Genomic DNA, 18,540 nt, shown 5'->3' with positions numbered 1-18,540 from the left:
CGTTATGCATTTCCTGAGAACCTCTCAGTAGATGTAATTAGGGTGTAACAAGTAATAATATATTCACGTGCTTTTTTCTGTAGTATGTGTTCAACGGAAGGTTCACCTTAACAGAGTATAGAGAAATTATAAGATAAATATAGATTTAAATATAAAATCCTGTAAATTGAGAAGAAAGAAAAAACATATTATATAAAATATGTGTGTATAAAATATAATCTACAAAATTATCTTTTAAGGACAAAACAAAAATATGAAACATAAATTATAGAATTATAGAACGTAAATACTCAATCGACACATTTCTCCCGGAATTATTTTACAAAGAGAAGTCCAGAGCAAGAGAAATGTCTACTGAATAAAAGAGTTTTTCAGTTCTCGAAATATGAACTCAATTATCAAAATTAATTAATAGGTGATCGAAAAGTTATATATATATTATATATATATATATATATATATATATATATATAGGCTATTTCTATTTCATCTTTAACTATCGCGTCGTCTCACTATGGAGAGATAGCGTCTTTTCATTCGTCCGAACCTTTCGACAAATCGTTCGTGTACGTATCGCGGCCCTGATAAGGCGTAAACGGTATAATACATCTTGAATATCTTATTGATATCGCTTTCACTCTGGATCAGTATTTCTTCTGCATTTTTGCGACCGCCGAACGTCAGTCGTTGCAAATTTGCAAATATTATTCTTTTTATTGGATTTAATGACATCAGAAAAAGGAATTTTTTCGAGTACGTTCCTTAATCTACCCTATTACTATCTATATGTTAAAATTACTATGTAATGTCGGAACAATTAATTTTTATTCGAAAACGTGATATAATACGCGAAATATTTGACACAAAACTTTCGTCCAGAAAAAAATTAATTTGACACGTTCGACAATTTTGTTAAGTACGGTGTTAAAATTTTGTTCTTTTCAAAATCTATACTTTTCATTGTCAATCGTCATATCTCTTTTCATTTTCCTTGTGCACAATGTATTAATAAAACGGACGGTTTTCTTCTGCAAAATGGTGTTTAATAAATTTTATTTTGTCTATTTATATATTAGCTCGTTAGTTTCAATTATTTTCCGTCAATCATTCTCTAGTATGTTCTATGTTTCACTAAAAGGATCAAAATAAAAGCCTGAAAAAATTAATTATAAAATTTTGTATTTTATTTCATTTATGCAATAAAGTATTATGCACGTATTCAATATTATTGACGTAGTCAGATTGTGTCCTTAATTTCTGTTCAAATAATGAAGTGAGGTATAGGTGTGTTCTGAAGACCAAGTATGCTATCGATGAACATTTAATGTACGGTTTTTTCTTGCAAATTTTTGAAACCCATCTCTTTCGTGCATTAAATAAACGGCATCGCCAGGTCGACGATACTTTAAACTCGTTTCGACCTTCACACTTGTGCCGTTATAATGTGTCGCTCTTAGGATGACTTCGAAGTAGCGGCAGCAGTTTCAGCTCGTTATCCATCATCATCCGTCACACGTGTTCATAGGTCGGGTTCATCAATTTGACGGAGGGAGAGATCGATTTCCCTCGCTTGTCTTGAGATAATACGGCCGGAAGTAGCGCCGTTCTCTCACGTCTATAATCACACTGTAACGGAACCATCAGCAATGACGGACATCGTGTCAAAAGAACTTTTATTAACATTCATTACGGCTTAATCACCTGTTTGAACAACCATGAAGCTACGTTTAAAATAATTTGTGAACAATCATGAGGCTAATTAACGATTTGCACCCGAGGCAGTACCGTAATTCGATTTTTTAGGTATGAAACATGTTTGAAGAGAGAAAAGCCATCGCTTATCTAATAATATTCTTTAACAGCTTCGCAATATATTATTTGATTATTCGTGTTCTTTTAAAAACAATACTACGTCGAAATAACATTTCACGTATTTTACGTCTTTTTAAACAGTATTACTGTAGTAATATCATCGCATTGATACTTTCACGTATTTTCTTCAATATGATCGAACTGGTAATTCGAGGCATGCATCGATTTTCACAGACGTTCGTCAGGCGCACGTCTTGAAACTCGTCAATTAGACAAGGTTCTAAAGGATGATATGCATTCCAGGCAACGAGGCATGTACGTGCCGGTAAAAAAAATACATATCGCAGTCATAAAAGAAAAGATATATAATTAAAATTCGACATGTGTTTATGGTACCTAGAGGTACATCGTATACGAACTACGAACCGAAGTATGCACGACCATAAGGCCGTTATCACCGGGCGTGTGCGCGCGCGCGTCGTATAATTTTAGAATCAAGGAAACCGAGCTAATGATATCCGACTATATATGTCATTTTTATCTTAGACACTCTTTAATTTGGTACCGATTTACATTCTAGACTTAGATAAGAATCCAAGTATGCGCCATTATCGCGATCTCTTGCAGAATATCCCTGTCGCGAAATTATTTTTGCGTGATAAAACATCGCTGTGTTATGATTGCAAAACTTACGCAAATATGACGTGCGAGATGTCAAAAAGATATCGTCAGTTGTTCGGTAGTTGACTCTTTAAAGAAACTATTACGTTTAATCCTTCGATGATGGATGTTTGACTTTCGCCAAATCTCGAAAAATTCTAAACAATAAAAATTAGAGTTACGACTGTTTATGTAGAATAAAGTCAGAAAAAGTAAATTCAGAATAAAAGTTAATATAATAAACTTTCAGATTTATCGTGCGCGTAACGCACGTTGGCAAATATAGAATTATATAATTATCTCATCAAGTTATAAATATGCGTTTAAAACTTTTTTCTTTTAACTAGCACACGTATATCGACGTATATAAAAACGCAGGATTGATTATGTTGGTCTGAACAAAATCTTTGACCGTAAATGGTGATAACGTAGTAGGTTAAATTTAAATTTATCAAACAGTTTGATTTGCATTAATAGGATATTAATTATATACACTGTATACTCTCTTCCAGAGGTATACCGCGAAACATGATTGCCATGTTCCGGCAAGCGAATAAAAGGTGTGTAATGATCGGCTCTCAGTTCCATTGCAAATTATAAGAATCTTACTACTCACGTGACTCGGCGTGTGTGCGAATTTGTTTCTTTTCAAGATGTGTTTTCTTGGCACGAAAGTCTTGATGAAACATGTAAAAATTTACAGAGAAAATTATATTTAACGTATTAGATTTCACACAATTCCACCAATTTTTTCTTCTATAATATATATATATATATTTTTTTAATATTTCCAACAAGTGTTGAGAACATGACAAATGTTTAATCATCTTTACGTATATGATTATATTTATATTTTATATTTATACTATATGCAGCTGAAAGAAAACGTGCGCGCACTTTATCCCCCTTATAGTAATATTGATATTGCGATGTGGTCAATTATGCTTGATAAACCGCGGGTCTTGGTGAGCGATATTGCAGAAAATGCCGTTCTTTCTCGACGATTATAAACATAACGCGTTAACGATTATCCGCTTAACTCACTGACAGCTGACATTAGCACACGAATTCCCGCGCGAATAAGCGGCCGCGCGTTCTTTCGCGCATTGCTTTTGATACTCCCAGTTCTATCTGCGCTCACCTTTCTACAGGTGATAGGACCATAACGTGTACACGTAATTTCAAAGATACGAACATGTTTTCGCAATACAGAATTTAATTTCTCATCGAAGAGTTACTATACAATAATTTTCTCTTCTTTCTTAAAATTTATTTTGACATTAAAAAGTTTCACGTTCACATTGATTTGAACGTACAGAATAAAAACAAATTGAATATATGATTAAATGTCTTGATTAAAAAATTGAAGAAATAAATGAAATGACTATATTTATGTTGTTCGCACAGCGAATTTCCTGATAGAATTCATTTTTTAATGTATATTTCTGTTCCGAACATTGCGAATTAATAAGATACATATGAATCGTCCTGTATAAGAATAATTAGAATGCCCCAGGTATATCATAGATGTATATTTCCTCATTTTACGCCACAATTTATTTCCACGTCAAGCAACCTGAGATCTCTGCGCGCGTTTCATTTGTCTACGATTTCTAGGAAAAGGCGATCGGTATGAGGCCAAATGACGAGCTGAGACGAATCCTAATTGTCTACATTCCCAGACGATCCACTTGTGATTCATCTCCAATGTATTTTCTCCGTCATTAATTTGAGTCGTCTTTACCTATAGAAAGACAACTTTGCATTTTTGTCTCCTATAATCTTTAATTTTTTCTTCGCTCATGATTGATCGTACTATTTTTATCGAATATTTCAAATATTCGAAAAGCATATGCGATCAAAGTCAAAGTATACAATTCTATGTAAGTACTTTGAAAAAATTGAAAATCTCCCGGCTCCTTATCTCACTATCATCATTTCACATTTCACTCATTTGAGAATGATTGGAAATTAATTGTAAACTGACATATAGCACATATAACACATAGGATGTGCACGCACGGGACGAGCGCACGCAGGTGCACTCTACTCGAGGGGGGAGGGGATAGAGCAGCGAGACATGGGAGGAGTTCCCTGCGAGTGCTCTCTCCGTCTCGTCGGAGAGACCACTCTCGCGATGGCAGAGGTGGTCTCTGCTCACCTGAGCGTTCAGGTGGCAGTCGCCCTGCTGAGTCGTTCAGCGACGGGTTCTCCTCGCGTGAGCGCCGCGAGCGAGCGCGATTCGCCAGAGAACACACGACTTAACGATTCCAGAAATTTGAGATCCGCGACGTCGAGACCGAGATTGAGATGTCGAGCGACGCCGCGAGTATTTGCGATGCGATCTCCCGAAATTCTCCTCCGTAGATCGATGGAGCATCCCATCGGATCTGTTTTTATATAAATGCAACCTTGAGAGACGAGACGTTGAAACTACGTACGCAGACGGGGGCAATATAAGAGGGGAGATCACGAGGAGATTATTTTAGCAAAATAAAGTTCGACTAGACGAGATCGTTGTAATCAGGGACTAATTATTAAAATCAGACCACGTTTACCGCGGGAGTAAGGTTTTTGACGAAGCAGTTGATTGATTCATATGTAATTATATATTTTCGTTGATTAAAGCAAATAATGTACATTTTCGGTGACATTATCGACCCAACAATACATGTCGGTTGATTTAATAAATCAAAAGGATTCTCAATTTTTATCGGACTTTCTGAAACATCGTACAATTGAAACTTGTGTGAATCACAAAGTATTTTATAAAAAACAATGTGACGCATCAATATGATAAAGTAACCAAGCGGAACTTCGGTTGTGATAATTGATCATACCCTGCGCGACGCTCGATCGACAAAATCAAGGATTTTTGGAGGCGGATCCACAGCGCGTGAAAAAAGTGCACGCCCTCGGGTGATTTCGAGGTTCACTAATTGCGACAACATAAACGACTGAATTTGATCGAGGAGCAGTGTCTGAGAGAAAAGATTGGAGTTCATCAAACAAACCAGGACGATCCTGACCATCTCGCGGATTTGTATGTCGACGTGTGCAAAGCATTTCCAAACGGCGCGTCGTATAACGTTGTCGTGAAATCGACTCGTCCGACTGCATTCTGGATGGAATTATCATCAGGGTATCGCGTAATAACAACTGAAGCGGAGCTGCAAAAAGCGCTCGGTTAAAGAACCGACCGCGCGGGAAGGAAACCTCAAGTCGGAGTTTACAGGATTGCAGAGAGCGACGGGGGGCAAGGAAGAAAAGTACCGCGCGCGCGCATGTTGGTCAATGAAAGCGTCTTATTAAAGATGGATCAATGTATAGGATATAGGGACGAACTTTGTGAAACGCAAACAATGTCGTATAGAGACGATAGTGTAATTTATTTAAAAAAGTAGAGACTCGGTTTCCACAGCTGGGATTTCCCGAGATTTTCCCGAAGAAGAAACAAACAGTTTTTAAGACACCTATATATAGCTGATGCTTCATATAACGTTACGAATGTACGAAAAAAATGTAAAGCCATCCAAGTGTTGAATGGTTTTTCATTGAAATATACTTCAAAAATTCATCTTCAGCTTTATTAAAATATTATGAAATAGAATTTTTGTTACGGTAAAAACAGAGAAGAGAATCGCCAAATTTGGGAACGTCGACGTTCTACGAGTCTGATTCCAGGAGGATTCATCTGATTTTGATCTATCTATCAAGTATAGATAGATAGGAATCGGCGACTAGAAAGGAGATGAATCAATGGGCCTAAGATTATGGGAATTTATTATTCCGATTGGCCCAACCCTCGAGCTAATTTTAACGGTGAATTAAAAGCAAGAATAAAAAGCAAACAAAAAAAATGCGGCCAGTCATAAATCCCATACAATGACGATGTGACAGCGGATGCCAACACCGTTATCGTTGATAAATGCCAATAATTATATAACCATAAGTCAGCGTCACACAACAGAATCAACAAATATCACTTGTAAGTGTGAATCGATCGATCGCGAGTTAACAAGAATTTGTATGCGAATCGTTTTGAGGAAAGATTTTCAAAAGCGAGCGAGACGAGTTTCGGTGCAACGGTATTCATTAAGATTGTAATTATTTATATGTCATACCTACGTTACGAATACTTTGCGCGATAAAAATAGCAACATAAACGACTCAAGTTTTTGATCGAGAAAAGAATAAAGAATACCTCCGCGACGTTCCCCAGAAGATGGTTTTACGTGAAAGCTGACGGTCGCGGCGCGGAATGGACAACGACACGTCGACTGAAGAGCGGTCGTTAAGAACTTTCCAAGTTTTGCGAAGATATCTTTCCCACGTACCGCAAAGTCGCGCATGCAAATGAAGTAGCCACAAGGACTTTCGACGGGGAGTGCGTATTTCCGCGAGTGTCTCGAGCGATCATTGATCATAAACAAGTGGAGTATGATGGGAGAAGTGATCCGCGTTTCTGGGAGAGCACCGGACGTCGGTGACATTCTGAAGGAGGCCATGTTGTCGCAGAGGTTCGCCGATGTGGCCCTGTGTTGTCCAGGAGGTCAGAGGTTCCTCGCTCATCGTCTGGTTCTGTCAGCGGCCAGCTCCTATCTTCAAGTCGGTATATCAAATAAAACGACACTATTAATTAATTAATAGTATCGTAATTAATTAATTTATCATACGTAACGGAAATTAATAATTAAATTGGTCATTGTAGAAATGACGCGACCTAACTTTTTCGAACCACGTGAGAAATAAAAAAAATGTTAATGGTCTTGATTTAATTTTCTTTTTCGTAACGTATATTTTTATTGAACTAAATGATTATATGTATTACGTTGATGATATTTGAAATTAGACGAGATCTGGGTTATGTTTTATCCGCGCTCTTGTTGATTTTCTTTTCTCTTTCATTATTTATTTAATAATGTAATGTGTAATATCAAAATACGGAAACAGCTGCGTAGAGTTTATTGATATTCTCATAATTAATATTCTTAACACTCAAAATAACTTGGAAATAACAAGAAGAGATAACTGTAAGAGATAATTGTATCGTCGTGGATTTATACGCGACTTATAGAAAGTTTCACAACGTGCAGCATTTCTCGAGTGCGTTCATCGCGATTTGAGAGAAGCTCCTATATTACTAATATGTTACTCGTACCTTTGCTCGTATAATAAGAGAGGTGCGATAAAAGAAAATATAGTTCGCGTTGCCGTTTAATTAGCGGGTTAGTTACCGGGATAACAGAGACGGTGAGCTGTTAACGTCCGCACACGAATGCAGGTGCATTTCGCGGTGGATGTTTCTCGCTCGTCTCCGTGTGCCGGCTTGTATATCCGATCGCGCAAATCACCGTCGCGATATATAAACCGATTGTGTGCTCCCCGCTGACGAGCATTTAATGCCGCCGAATTATGTCACACGGAAATAAAGATAATGCGATATCGCGCAACTCGGCACTCGAGGTTTCTTGAAACCGCGCCGACACGTTACGATATGCGCATTGCGAACTCATCGAGTTGCGCGCGTGTTAAACTATTGCGCTACTAGATTGGAACATGAGCGCAAAATTAACGAGACAGATGCGACCATAGCAGACTTGATGATATTCATGTGCAACAGGACGTGTATTCTTATAATACTTCTTGGTACATCCTTCGAGAATCGATTATTTCTTAAAGAGTTGGCCTATATCGAGTCGACGAAATATATATAAGACTTTTGTGTCTCATTTCAATTAAAGAGAATTCACGCGCGCGCGACTATGATAAATTGGAAAATAAAAACTATAAAAATTAAGAGTGTTTATCTGACGTTATCTGAATTCTTTTGAAACATTACTCTTTTCTTTTAATTTCTAACGCCATTTAATTCCGCACACGGAAAAAAATCAATTAAACGTCAACGTCACGGGCTGGCTGCCACAAGCATAAATAGTTAATTCAATTGGATATTATTGGACCAAATATTTAAATTATTAAAACAATTATATCTGATATTTTTTGTTGGTCAATATTGATGTTGCATCAATAAATTTTATCTCGATAACACTTATGCTGTTGATACAACATTACTTTTTTTTCCGTGCAACTATCGCGTTTACTTGGTTTTATGTATCTTTTTGTCCAATTTCTATAATATTTCTAGTATTCGCGCAAACTTACTTTATTATACGTTGCGTTGTGCTCATTCGGTTAAACGAGAATTCAATTATGATACATTGGAAAACTATAAGATTGTTGGTTATTTGTCCGAATTCTTTTGAAACTTTATTCTTTTCTTTTAATTTCCAACGCCACTTGATTCCGTTATTCGTGCGCACGTATTGGTCGTTATATCTCTTTATATACCTAATCTCTTGCGCGTTCAAACTTACTTTATTTTACGCTTTATCGTGTTCGTTCGGTTCGAAACGACACGTCGATTATAACGCGTTGAAAAGAACTTAGAATTGTAACAAATAAGATTGTCTATTATTTACCTGAATTCTATTGAAACCGTGTTCCCTCAAATTCCCTTTAATTTCAACGTCATTGGATTCCGTTATTATCAAGCACGTATTATAGTCATTATATTTTTTTATATCCGATCTCCTGCGCACTTACTTTATTTTACGCCCCGTTGTTTTTATCACATAAAACGCTTAAGTGCGCAGTTTTACGTGAGTAGAATCTTGTTGCGAAAGGAAAACCTAGGAAATAAATCCTGATGCACTCCAGCGTACAACGTAATTACAAAGTAATGTCGCGTCAGCGACGTGAAAATTGTCAATTATATGCGTCGCTGCTGTGATTCGTGCCATGAATCGCGCTTTCTAAACTCTATAGCAAGCGGAATGCCGAAAAGAAAAATTTCCCGTACTTGCTCACAAATGGAAATTTGTTAAACGGGTTCAGTCCACTGTCTTCGTCTCATGCCTCACTTTATTCCACAAAACGTCTTAGTTTCCCAGAAGGATATTTAATCGCGAGACACAACGTATACATCTCGCTCAATTTCTGCGTTTACTTACAAAATGCTTTAGTTGTGTTTTTTTTTTTTAATACAGATGATATCGATTGCTTTAAAGACTGAATCAAAAGCAGCATTGCGATCGTGCTGCGTTAGAAAGGCACGCGTTTTTCCCGTCTCACATTAGAAAAGAAGAAAAAGGAAGAGGAAGAAAACGATGTGCGTAAAAGGTTTTGCTTTCTTGTCGCAACAAATATGGCAACCTTGACTTCAATGTTGGCAGATACCCAGATCTCTGATGCCGTAAAGCTTGCACGACGGCACTAAACAACCCCTTTTGCGGTTCTTGGAACGTACCGGAGCGCAACGCATCTTTCCGGTACTGCCATTCGCGGATTCCTAAGTCCCGGCATCTCGATTTATCACCGTTTGACCCAGTACCTGTTTACTCCAAGCGAGATTCCTACTTTTTCTTGCGCTCCTTCGTGTGTCGCGTGGCGTGTGAAAAGAATAATAATAACAAAATTCCCCACTTTCCCGCACTATCCCTTAAAAAAAACGCGGAAAAGAATGGCAGTGTCAAAATATTTAAAAATTTTTCTGCTTAGATTTTTTAAATTGTACGTATTTTTAAATTAATTATAAGGATTATTAACAAAAACAATAGAGGATATTTTTTTATATTGTAATATTTTTTATGAAACATTAGAGAAAATACACACACACACACACACTCTCTCTCTCTCTCTCTCTCTTTCTCTTTCTTCGTTTGGAAATTATTACAAGATATACAAAATATTTCTCTTTTTATCAAACAATGTTGCGTTGTCCAAAGAGAAAGAAAACACATTTTTCAGTTTTAAAGAGATTGGCACATATATGCATTTAGTGCAATCTCTGATTTGTCCATCGCTTGAAATAGGCTTTTCATTGACGCACGTCTCACGGCTAATTAGCCAGTTAATGGGAATCATAAAGGATTGATATCCGGTTTTGTAGCAGTTCAATCTAATAATGTTTTCACGCGGTGAAATAATTCACTACGAGTAGAACGTGAAAGAAAATGACGCGAATAAACGAATATGAGTTTTTAAATGTCTATGATTCAGCCACGATCTCGTAATGGGCTCCTTATTGCAAAATAAATCGTATAATGATTTACGATAAACTCGCTATAGCACCATCTCGAAACTAGCAAATTCATACGTGCTTCCAGCGCGAATGACCTGATTAATGCATATAATCGAGTGCGTATATACATATACACATGCATATATGTATATATGTACAATACTTCTTTTACCTAAAACTGAAGATATTAGGCAATCAGAAAATAAATTAATAAAATTTTAACATAAATTACTTTAATTTAATAAGGAAAGAGAAATATAAATCGTAGAAAATATCACAAAACATATAAATGTTGAACAGATTCATCGTTACGAAACATGTTGCGCGATTTGTAGACATGATTGCGTTACCGGCTTTTTACATCTGGTATTTTTTCATCCTGACGAGCGTGGAAAATCACACGTGCTTTAATTAGTGCGACTGATTAGAGGACAATTAAGGAAGTAGGCTGATTCTTGCAGTCGCGCGCGAGTGAAAAAGTATTGTCACAATGAAACACATTTAATATACATTGTATTCTTATAATACAAGAGACGTATGAAAACGTAATAAATTGTGATATTACGATACACGTCTCGCATCAAAGGATCCAGAATCTGAAGGAGATTTCAAACCGGTTTAAGACGTACAATCATTTATTTTCGATTTTATTTTTTACGTTGGATTGCTAACACAAAAAATTATTTGAACGTTCTTTACATTTAATTTAGTTACGATGAAATTGTCCACAATCAAGAAAAATATTACGTTCAGAATCCGAATTCGCGCGCGCTATACAACTCGGAATGGGATTTATGCATGTATGCCATTTGGGTTGTTTCTTCCGCGACATTTTATGACTTCTTTATAGCCCCTCACTAACATTAATTTTTCAACGATTTTTAGATGAATCAATTACGAAAAAGATTTTATAATAATATGTTCCTGCTTATATGTAAAAAATATGTACGTTTGATATACAACTATTTAAAAAACAGTATATAGTCTTATATGCAAAAAGATTAAGAGATCACGGTTTATTTTTATAAGATAATATAGGGATAAGAACCAGGTTTAAACGCTGCCAGTGATGAGAAGTTATGGTCTTTTGGCGCGAGTAGATTATAGTGTACGTGTACTATAGGTATATTGCTTTTTACAAGCGTTGTACCTATTACACGGAATTTAATTGGATTATATCTGTCTCTTATTTTCGAAAGAGCTTACAACTTTTATTAGTAAACAAAGGGAATATGTGTTTTATAAAAATATCCGATTCTTCAAGATGCGCATCGTTGTTAAAAAAAATTACTTCAAAATTATCAAACAATATTTTTAAGACAGATTTTTTTTTATCAAAGAATTAAGTTTTATTGATGTAAATAAAAACTACGAAGACGTGCTCTTATTTCTTAAATTATTTTCACGTCAAGTCATTTCACATTGTACAGGTTTTACTAGAACTAATATTTATTTCATACAAAATTATATTACATTATTGATTATATTGTAATATTGAAAAATAATAACAAAATCATATGTAAATTGAGCATAAATATGTGTTAACAGTCAATCAAGAAAATATACGTAGTATACGTATATACGGACGTTCACCGACTATGCAAACGTGCAATTTAAGAATTCACGGTTTATCTCCCGAAGACATGATAGAAACAAAAAAACTTTTAAACGTTGTGTGTGATGAGGAGTTATGGTTTTCCGCAGCAGATTATGGTGTGTCCATGCCATGTAAGTTTTTTGTAAGCACTTTGCCGAGAACGTGTTTCTCATGACACGGTCCATCATTAGGATGCCGCGGCACAGCACGAGATCACATATTCATTGCTTAATTAAGATTATCGTAACTTGAAAGGGAGCGACGAACTGATATTTCACGATAGTATGTATAGGTACTGCTCTCACATTAATCGAGAGATAAGATGTCGACACGTCTGTATTATACGATTTCTTTTATTGTTTAATGTTGAGCCATACTTACACATTGTGCCTTGAGATTTAAACATTCGAAAAGTTTATAATATACACATTATTCAAAGATATATCTTACAAAGAAAAACGTATCTTGATGAATGTTGAGTATATATATAATGTTATTGTAATATAGAATAAATATCTTATTATAAATGCTTACGCATGTTAAGAGGATGAAACATGGTCTTTGAAAAGAATCATGTTTTATGTTTATAAACATATATATGGTTAGAATGTTATCGAACGAAACATTTGCGTGTTGTTTTGTTAGACATTACGTTAAAATTCAAATCTTTATGGTATTTTTTATAGAATTATTTATAAAAAGAACGTGATTTGCTCGCGTAATTTACCTATTTATTGAGGACATCAAAACGATCAGCAAACAAAACTGGAATAAAAAATATATGTTGCTGCATGGAGCTACGTACGTCACGTTAATATATCGTGCAAAAATATCGCCCAAGATTACTATAATAAACTACGAGCCATTAACGACATACATAGAAGAGATATTATAACGGCAGAACCACAATGTCATGGCCAATGGCAACGTTTTAACCGCAGCGATGCATCTACTTATACCAGGAAATGCTAATTAAATACGGCAGAATTAAAATTCACCATGGACGTATAATAATTAGACGATAGGTCATCCGGGGGGGGGGGGATCAAAAAGATCCAACGTAATGTATAAGTAAAGGATATAATTTGTGAGAAACAATATTTAATTAAGAAATCGATTAATTAATTATTTTTAGTTGCTTCTTGTTTTGCCAGTTTCTAATTTTATTTCTGTCTTTGAAATGTTTACGTATTAAAAATAATTTAAAAAGATATTAAAATATATTAAAACATAATATTTAAATTATCGAACACGTGTATCAAATTAATAAATCATAAATGCTTGTATTGTAAGAAAATTGTTTTATTTAAACGTTTTATAAGAATCTCTCTCAAATATTCTACTCAATTTCATAAAAAATATTTTGTGAATCATATTAAAATCTAATTTAGAGCGATTCTGTATTTGTGGGAAACTTGACGAACTCGAAAGAAGATTGTTATCATAATAACGAATGATGGAAAAGTGCAGTATTTTAAGTCGGAATTCATCCCAAAGCCGCTAATGTCGACGTTTAATTCATAAAATATACTCAACATACTACGTTCTACTAAAATTTTTTGAAGTACCCAATATATTTCAAGCAACAACGCCTAACGATGTTAGAATATGATTTATATAAAGTTCCTTCATTGAGTGGTACGTATAATAAATTTATAGTCACCTTTAAACCCATAAAAAATCTTGACACCCGTTGGTAGAGGAAGCTAATTGAAGATAATAGACTTTCAGTTCGTTAGAAATACCGACGGAAAATAAGACCGTCCAGCAGCTGTCCATTACTACTAACAGTAACGGGCTCGTAATTCGACACCGTATGAAAGAATAGTTTTTCTTCTTCCTCGTATTATATTAGGCCCTTGAACTTTAAACATAATGTGCGACAATTAGTAAGAGTTCTTTTATTCTTTGTATCATCGAATATATACATTCTCCGATTTTAAATATATTTTTTTATTTTTATAGATAATAATTTTAATTTGTATATTTGTGGCTAAAAGTAGCGGAGTACGATTATAAAAAATGGTAACATTATAAAGAGACATGGTCATCTACATAGATTTCGCTTTTGTATATTATTTTATTACTTGGGTAGGTTTGACTACGTGTAAATGCGCGAAATCTTAAAACTTGAATGTAAATATATATATATATTTACAAAAGATACAAGAAATTTACCAATGGTTTGAATCCTTTGGATATGCATATGTATACGTGTGTGTGTGTATGGTTAAATTTGATATTTATTTATATATTACATAATAAAAATGTATCTTTTTAATAAATGTTTGTATTTGTGTCTTAAAAAGATCGAGAAGCTCAAACGTGATCTAAATAAAGAAAATTTATATATAAATTAAACAAATATATATTTACATATATTTGTAATAAATATAAATGTAAATAATTTTATTCAACTTTAATAAAATAAGGTAAAAATTATCTTTTCCAAGTTTCTACAAAACAGAATAACTAAAACAAAAAAACATTAGTTTTTGTTCTAATATTTATATAAACAGGCGATAAAATGTTATATGTATAAATATATGATATACATATATATGACGTGCGTGTACTTATATAGATGTATGAAAACGATATAATGCTATAGCACGCTCTCATAAGATTTTTTTTCACAACGGAACGATCTAATCTGATTTTATTTTGCCTGGAGCACGTTCGTTAAATTTTACAAAGTCGTTGCAAAGTCTAACGAAGCGATCGATCGATCGCAATCGTTCGCAAATGTACGTTGAGAGCTAAGAGAGTTGTAATGATATTCGCACGTTTTATCTACAGCAAGCATCGTCCGCGATCACGGCAGCTATTAATTCACGCCGCCGCTTGGCAATTCCTCGGCACGCATTCGGATCGCTTATATATGCAAATCAGAGCTGCTCTGAAGCTCTTCTAACATTACTTCGGGGCAGTGCTCCCTGATTCGAAAGACGACCATTCCGCAGGATTACATACAAATATGCACATTATTTATACTTATTTATTTATACCGCTGTCGTTCCACCAAAGAGATTGCTCTTTGTATTGACCTGAATTATGTTCGAAATAAATTTACAAATATATACGCGAATCACTTCTGCGAAATAAAGTTAATAAGATTTGCCCGTTTACTATTTGACATCCCGTGGACGTCTTCTGCCTTCTTATGTATCGCCTTTTTTTTATCGAAACGTTATAAATCTTGCATTTAAATTTGGCGAGTTGAAGACCTAGAATACCTATATGTATACTAGAGTATCTATATATAGATATGTTTGTGGTTGATGACAGGCAGGATAAATCAATTAATTTATTTATCAGATATATTCATAAAAAATACGAGAAGTAAAAGGAGGTCTCTTTAAAATTTATGAGAACGTAATGTGCGCGCAATTATATAGAAAGAATATGTACGTTTTGACGGAAATTTTATTAATGGATGTATACATGAATGTATATAAGGATTATTATATATTTATCGCACAATAATATTTCTTCAGCGAGAATATAATAGAAGCTCATCACGTGCCCACACGTTATCCATTTTTAATGTTAAATATCTATCAGTTTTTAATTTTAAAATATTAAATAGCAATCAAATTTCAAATTAAAATAAAAGTCTGTTGGAGTAAATATTATGTCGCGCAATATAAGCGTAATATATTTATTAGTATATTTAAGCTATATAAGCTATAAGATAAATAAATAATTCGAGGACGTGATGGTCGCGTGTTACGCTCAAATATCGTTGTCGTTAGCGACCGGTTTCAAGAATCATCTATCCTTGCCATGGGATAAATATTTCAAATCAACCGTGTACGTCCGTAAATCTAAACTTCCGGCAACGTGAAAGAGAGACGTGCCTCTAACTCTAAATGCATAACTATACGCGCGAGCTGCTCTTTGGAATAGGAGCCTTGACATTCGCGTTATCGAATCATACGGATAAGTAAAATAAGTCGTAACAAAATACTAAATTGAAATAAAGATAGAGATGTAATAGATATTGAGCGAATATACAAAGCATATAGGCGCGAGCTTACATTACGTCAGGTTATTTTTTTATTTTAATATAGAAAGAAAGACGTTATCCCCAAAAAAAGTTATAATACAAAAATATGAGAAAATTTTCGAAAAATATGCATAATATATATTACGATGTATATACGTTTTTATGCATACACATTAAAAATATATATATGTTTAATAAATCTTTCATATACGTTTTAATTATAATTAATAAATAAGTATTTTAGTCTTGCATTGAAGGAGTAAAATTTATATTGAAATACTATTTTTTTAAATATGCCTTAATCCGTAAGCACTCATTTTTTCTCGGTCTGTAAGATTATAATTATAGACGCGAGATCTTCGAATGTACCATTTCTATAGTCGTTGCGTGTATAATTGGCGTAGATATTGCATAGACACGTCGATATCGATCACTTGCAAACGTGAACGTTCACGTTTATTAGTTTACATCCGTTTCGATCCAGGATGTATACGTGCTACTTCGGCATGTAGGAATAACTAGGAAAGTAGAGAAGCTGACGCTAACAGGAGTAACTTTTTCAATCTGGCGCATTAATTCCAGAACGCGGGGTCTACATTCTGTTATGCCAATAACATGCTGCCTTACCAACACCGTATACCGTCCTTCCGTTCGTGCGAACAAGATAAATCTGTATTACTGGTTTAGAGTTGCATATCAAATAACTATGTTAACACATAAAGATCGATTGACTGACTGGTGGCGATGAGCTCGGAGGAATTCCTTTTTTTTCTCAGATATAATGCATGGGACTGGAATATTGAATCTTGATATACCGGTTCTGGAAGTCTCAGCTTCGGCTAATATTTCAAGTCATAACATAATATGACCGAAGTTTCTTTACCGAGATGTTGTATCTTCCGCGCTGAAGGGATATAGATAGACAGGCTAGACAACGTTGCAATGACAACGTATTTCATTTAAAGTGCAACTGCAGAATACTGACACGACGGCTGGAAAAATAACTGGGCAACTGAGCGTAACCGCGACAACACTGATAACACATGCAGAACTGTAGTATTACAAATCACATATCAGCCGATCTACAACAGCGTAACACGTGTGCCCTTTCATTTACGCAGGCCTAAAGCTATTGCACAGCGTTACGGTTAAACTGACAGAAAAGTACCATTCGAGGTAACCGCGTCGGCAAAATCGAGGATTTAAATACTTTTACCTTCTACTTTGGAAAGTCAATTTTAATTTATATATTAAGAACCCACGTGTTTTTATAATTTGCTACGCCACGTTCCACATTTTAAAGTAGCCCAAAGTTTCATGATCCATTTTATAACGTACTTACTTTATTCTGTTATGACGATAACATTATGATGTCCTAAACCCACTTTAGACGATCTTTAATTCGTCAGAATTCAGGATAGGATTATATTTACACTTTTATGTATCGTACAATACAAAAACTATATGACGAATTAAAATACAACATAAAAAATGCATTAAAATACACATCAGATATATCAAGATATACGGCATATAAAATTATAAATTGAATTCTACCTTAAAATCTGCATGTGCTAATTACAGACTAAAACGAGCTACAATATCCTGTCGCTTTTTATTAATATTAGTATTCCTGTTTTAGAGAGTTGCATATATCAAATGGTTGTATTACCATTTAAAATTCGATTCATTAGTGCGTCGTTCCCTTCTCCTTCGTTCTCTTTTTACCTGCTGTAAAATTGAGAATTTTATAAATTTGAATAAAGCAAGGCGCTAATATTATTAATTGCAAGCATGAAAAACATTGCAGTCGATCAAGATTAATTGCGTTTTTCAATTCTCCATATTCTATTGTATTCTATAATAGTATCGCATTCCCTCTCTGTGTTAGGGGTCAATCGCGTTAGAGATATCCTCGTCGTGGATCCGCCGCGGGCACCGCGGGCGCGGCTTCTAACATCGTATTACGTCACTAACATAATACGGTTCGTTCGGCGGCCGGTTATCGATATTCACGGTGGATGATTAATGGCGGATATTGTTCTTGATACCTGTTGGTGATACCTGTATCTCACGTCGCGTCGCGGCAAAACGCGTTACGCTTCACGCTCGCGATTCGCCTCATCGCTCATCACGTTTGCAGCTCCGGCCTCTCGCGTGCGTAAGAGATGTTTAAATTCCACGCGTTACGATTCGTACGAGCTGGTTGTTAACCATTTCTTAGCCATCACTTGTTCTTTCTCGCACAAAGACAGATGACGCGGTACGTACGGCCGCATCTGTCTTGTGCGCTCTCTTTCTCTTTCTCTCTGTCGTTTTACAAATAGGTGCACTGAAGATGCAATGTTGACAACGTGAGATAAATAAGAATTAAATTAT

At 35.0% G+C, this 18,540-nt stretch overlaps 2 protein-coding genes across 3 annotated transcripts in view; one reads left to right on the top strand and one right to left on the bottom strand.

Moving 5' to 3' along the window:
• Positions 1 to 18,540, bottom strand: part of LOC143900656 (EF-hand domain-containing family member B) — an 85,764-nt gene that overhangs the window by 7,533 nt on the left and 59,691 nt on the right.
• LOC143900315 (uncharacterized) overlaps positions 1 to 18,540 on the top strand; it is a 42,270-nt gene that overhangs the window by 8,789 nt on the left and 14,941 nt on the right. The window contains exon 1 of one of the 2 annotated variants that reach the window (XM_077411508.1): positions 5,103 to 7,080. The exons of the other annotated variant lie outside the window; for it this stretch is intronic. Coding sequence (XP_077267634.1) covers positions 6,913 to 7,080 — 168 coding nt within the window. The 5' untranslated portion in view covers positions 5,103 to 6,912. Of the gene's footprint in view, positions 1 to 5,102; positions 7,081 to 18,540 lie in introns of those variants that run through there. 2 annotated transcript variants of the gene reach the window in all.

The sequence above is a fragment of the Temnothorax americanus genome, unplaced genomic scaffold, assembly GCF_048541705.1.
Source record: "Temnothorax americanus isolate GAGA-0224 unplaced genomic scaffold, ASM4854170v1 Scaffold3, whole genome shotgun sequence".
Taxonomy (NCBI): Eukaryota; Metazoa; Arthropoda; class Insecta; order Hymenoptera; family Formicidae; genus Temnothorax; species Temnothorax americanus.
The sequence above is the reverse complement of the archived record's forward strand: the minus strand, read 5'-3'. Positions and strand labels throughout refer to the sequence as shown.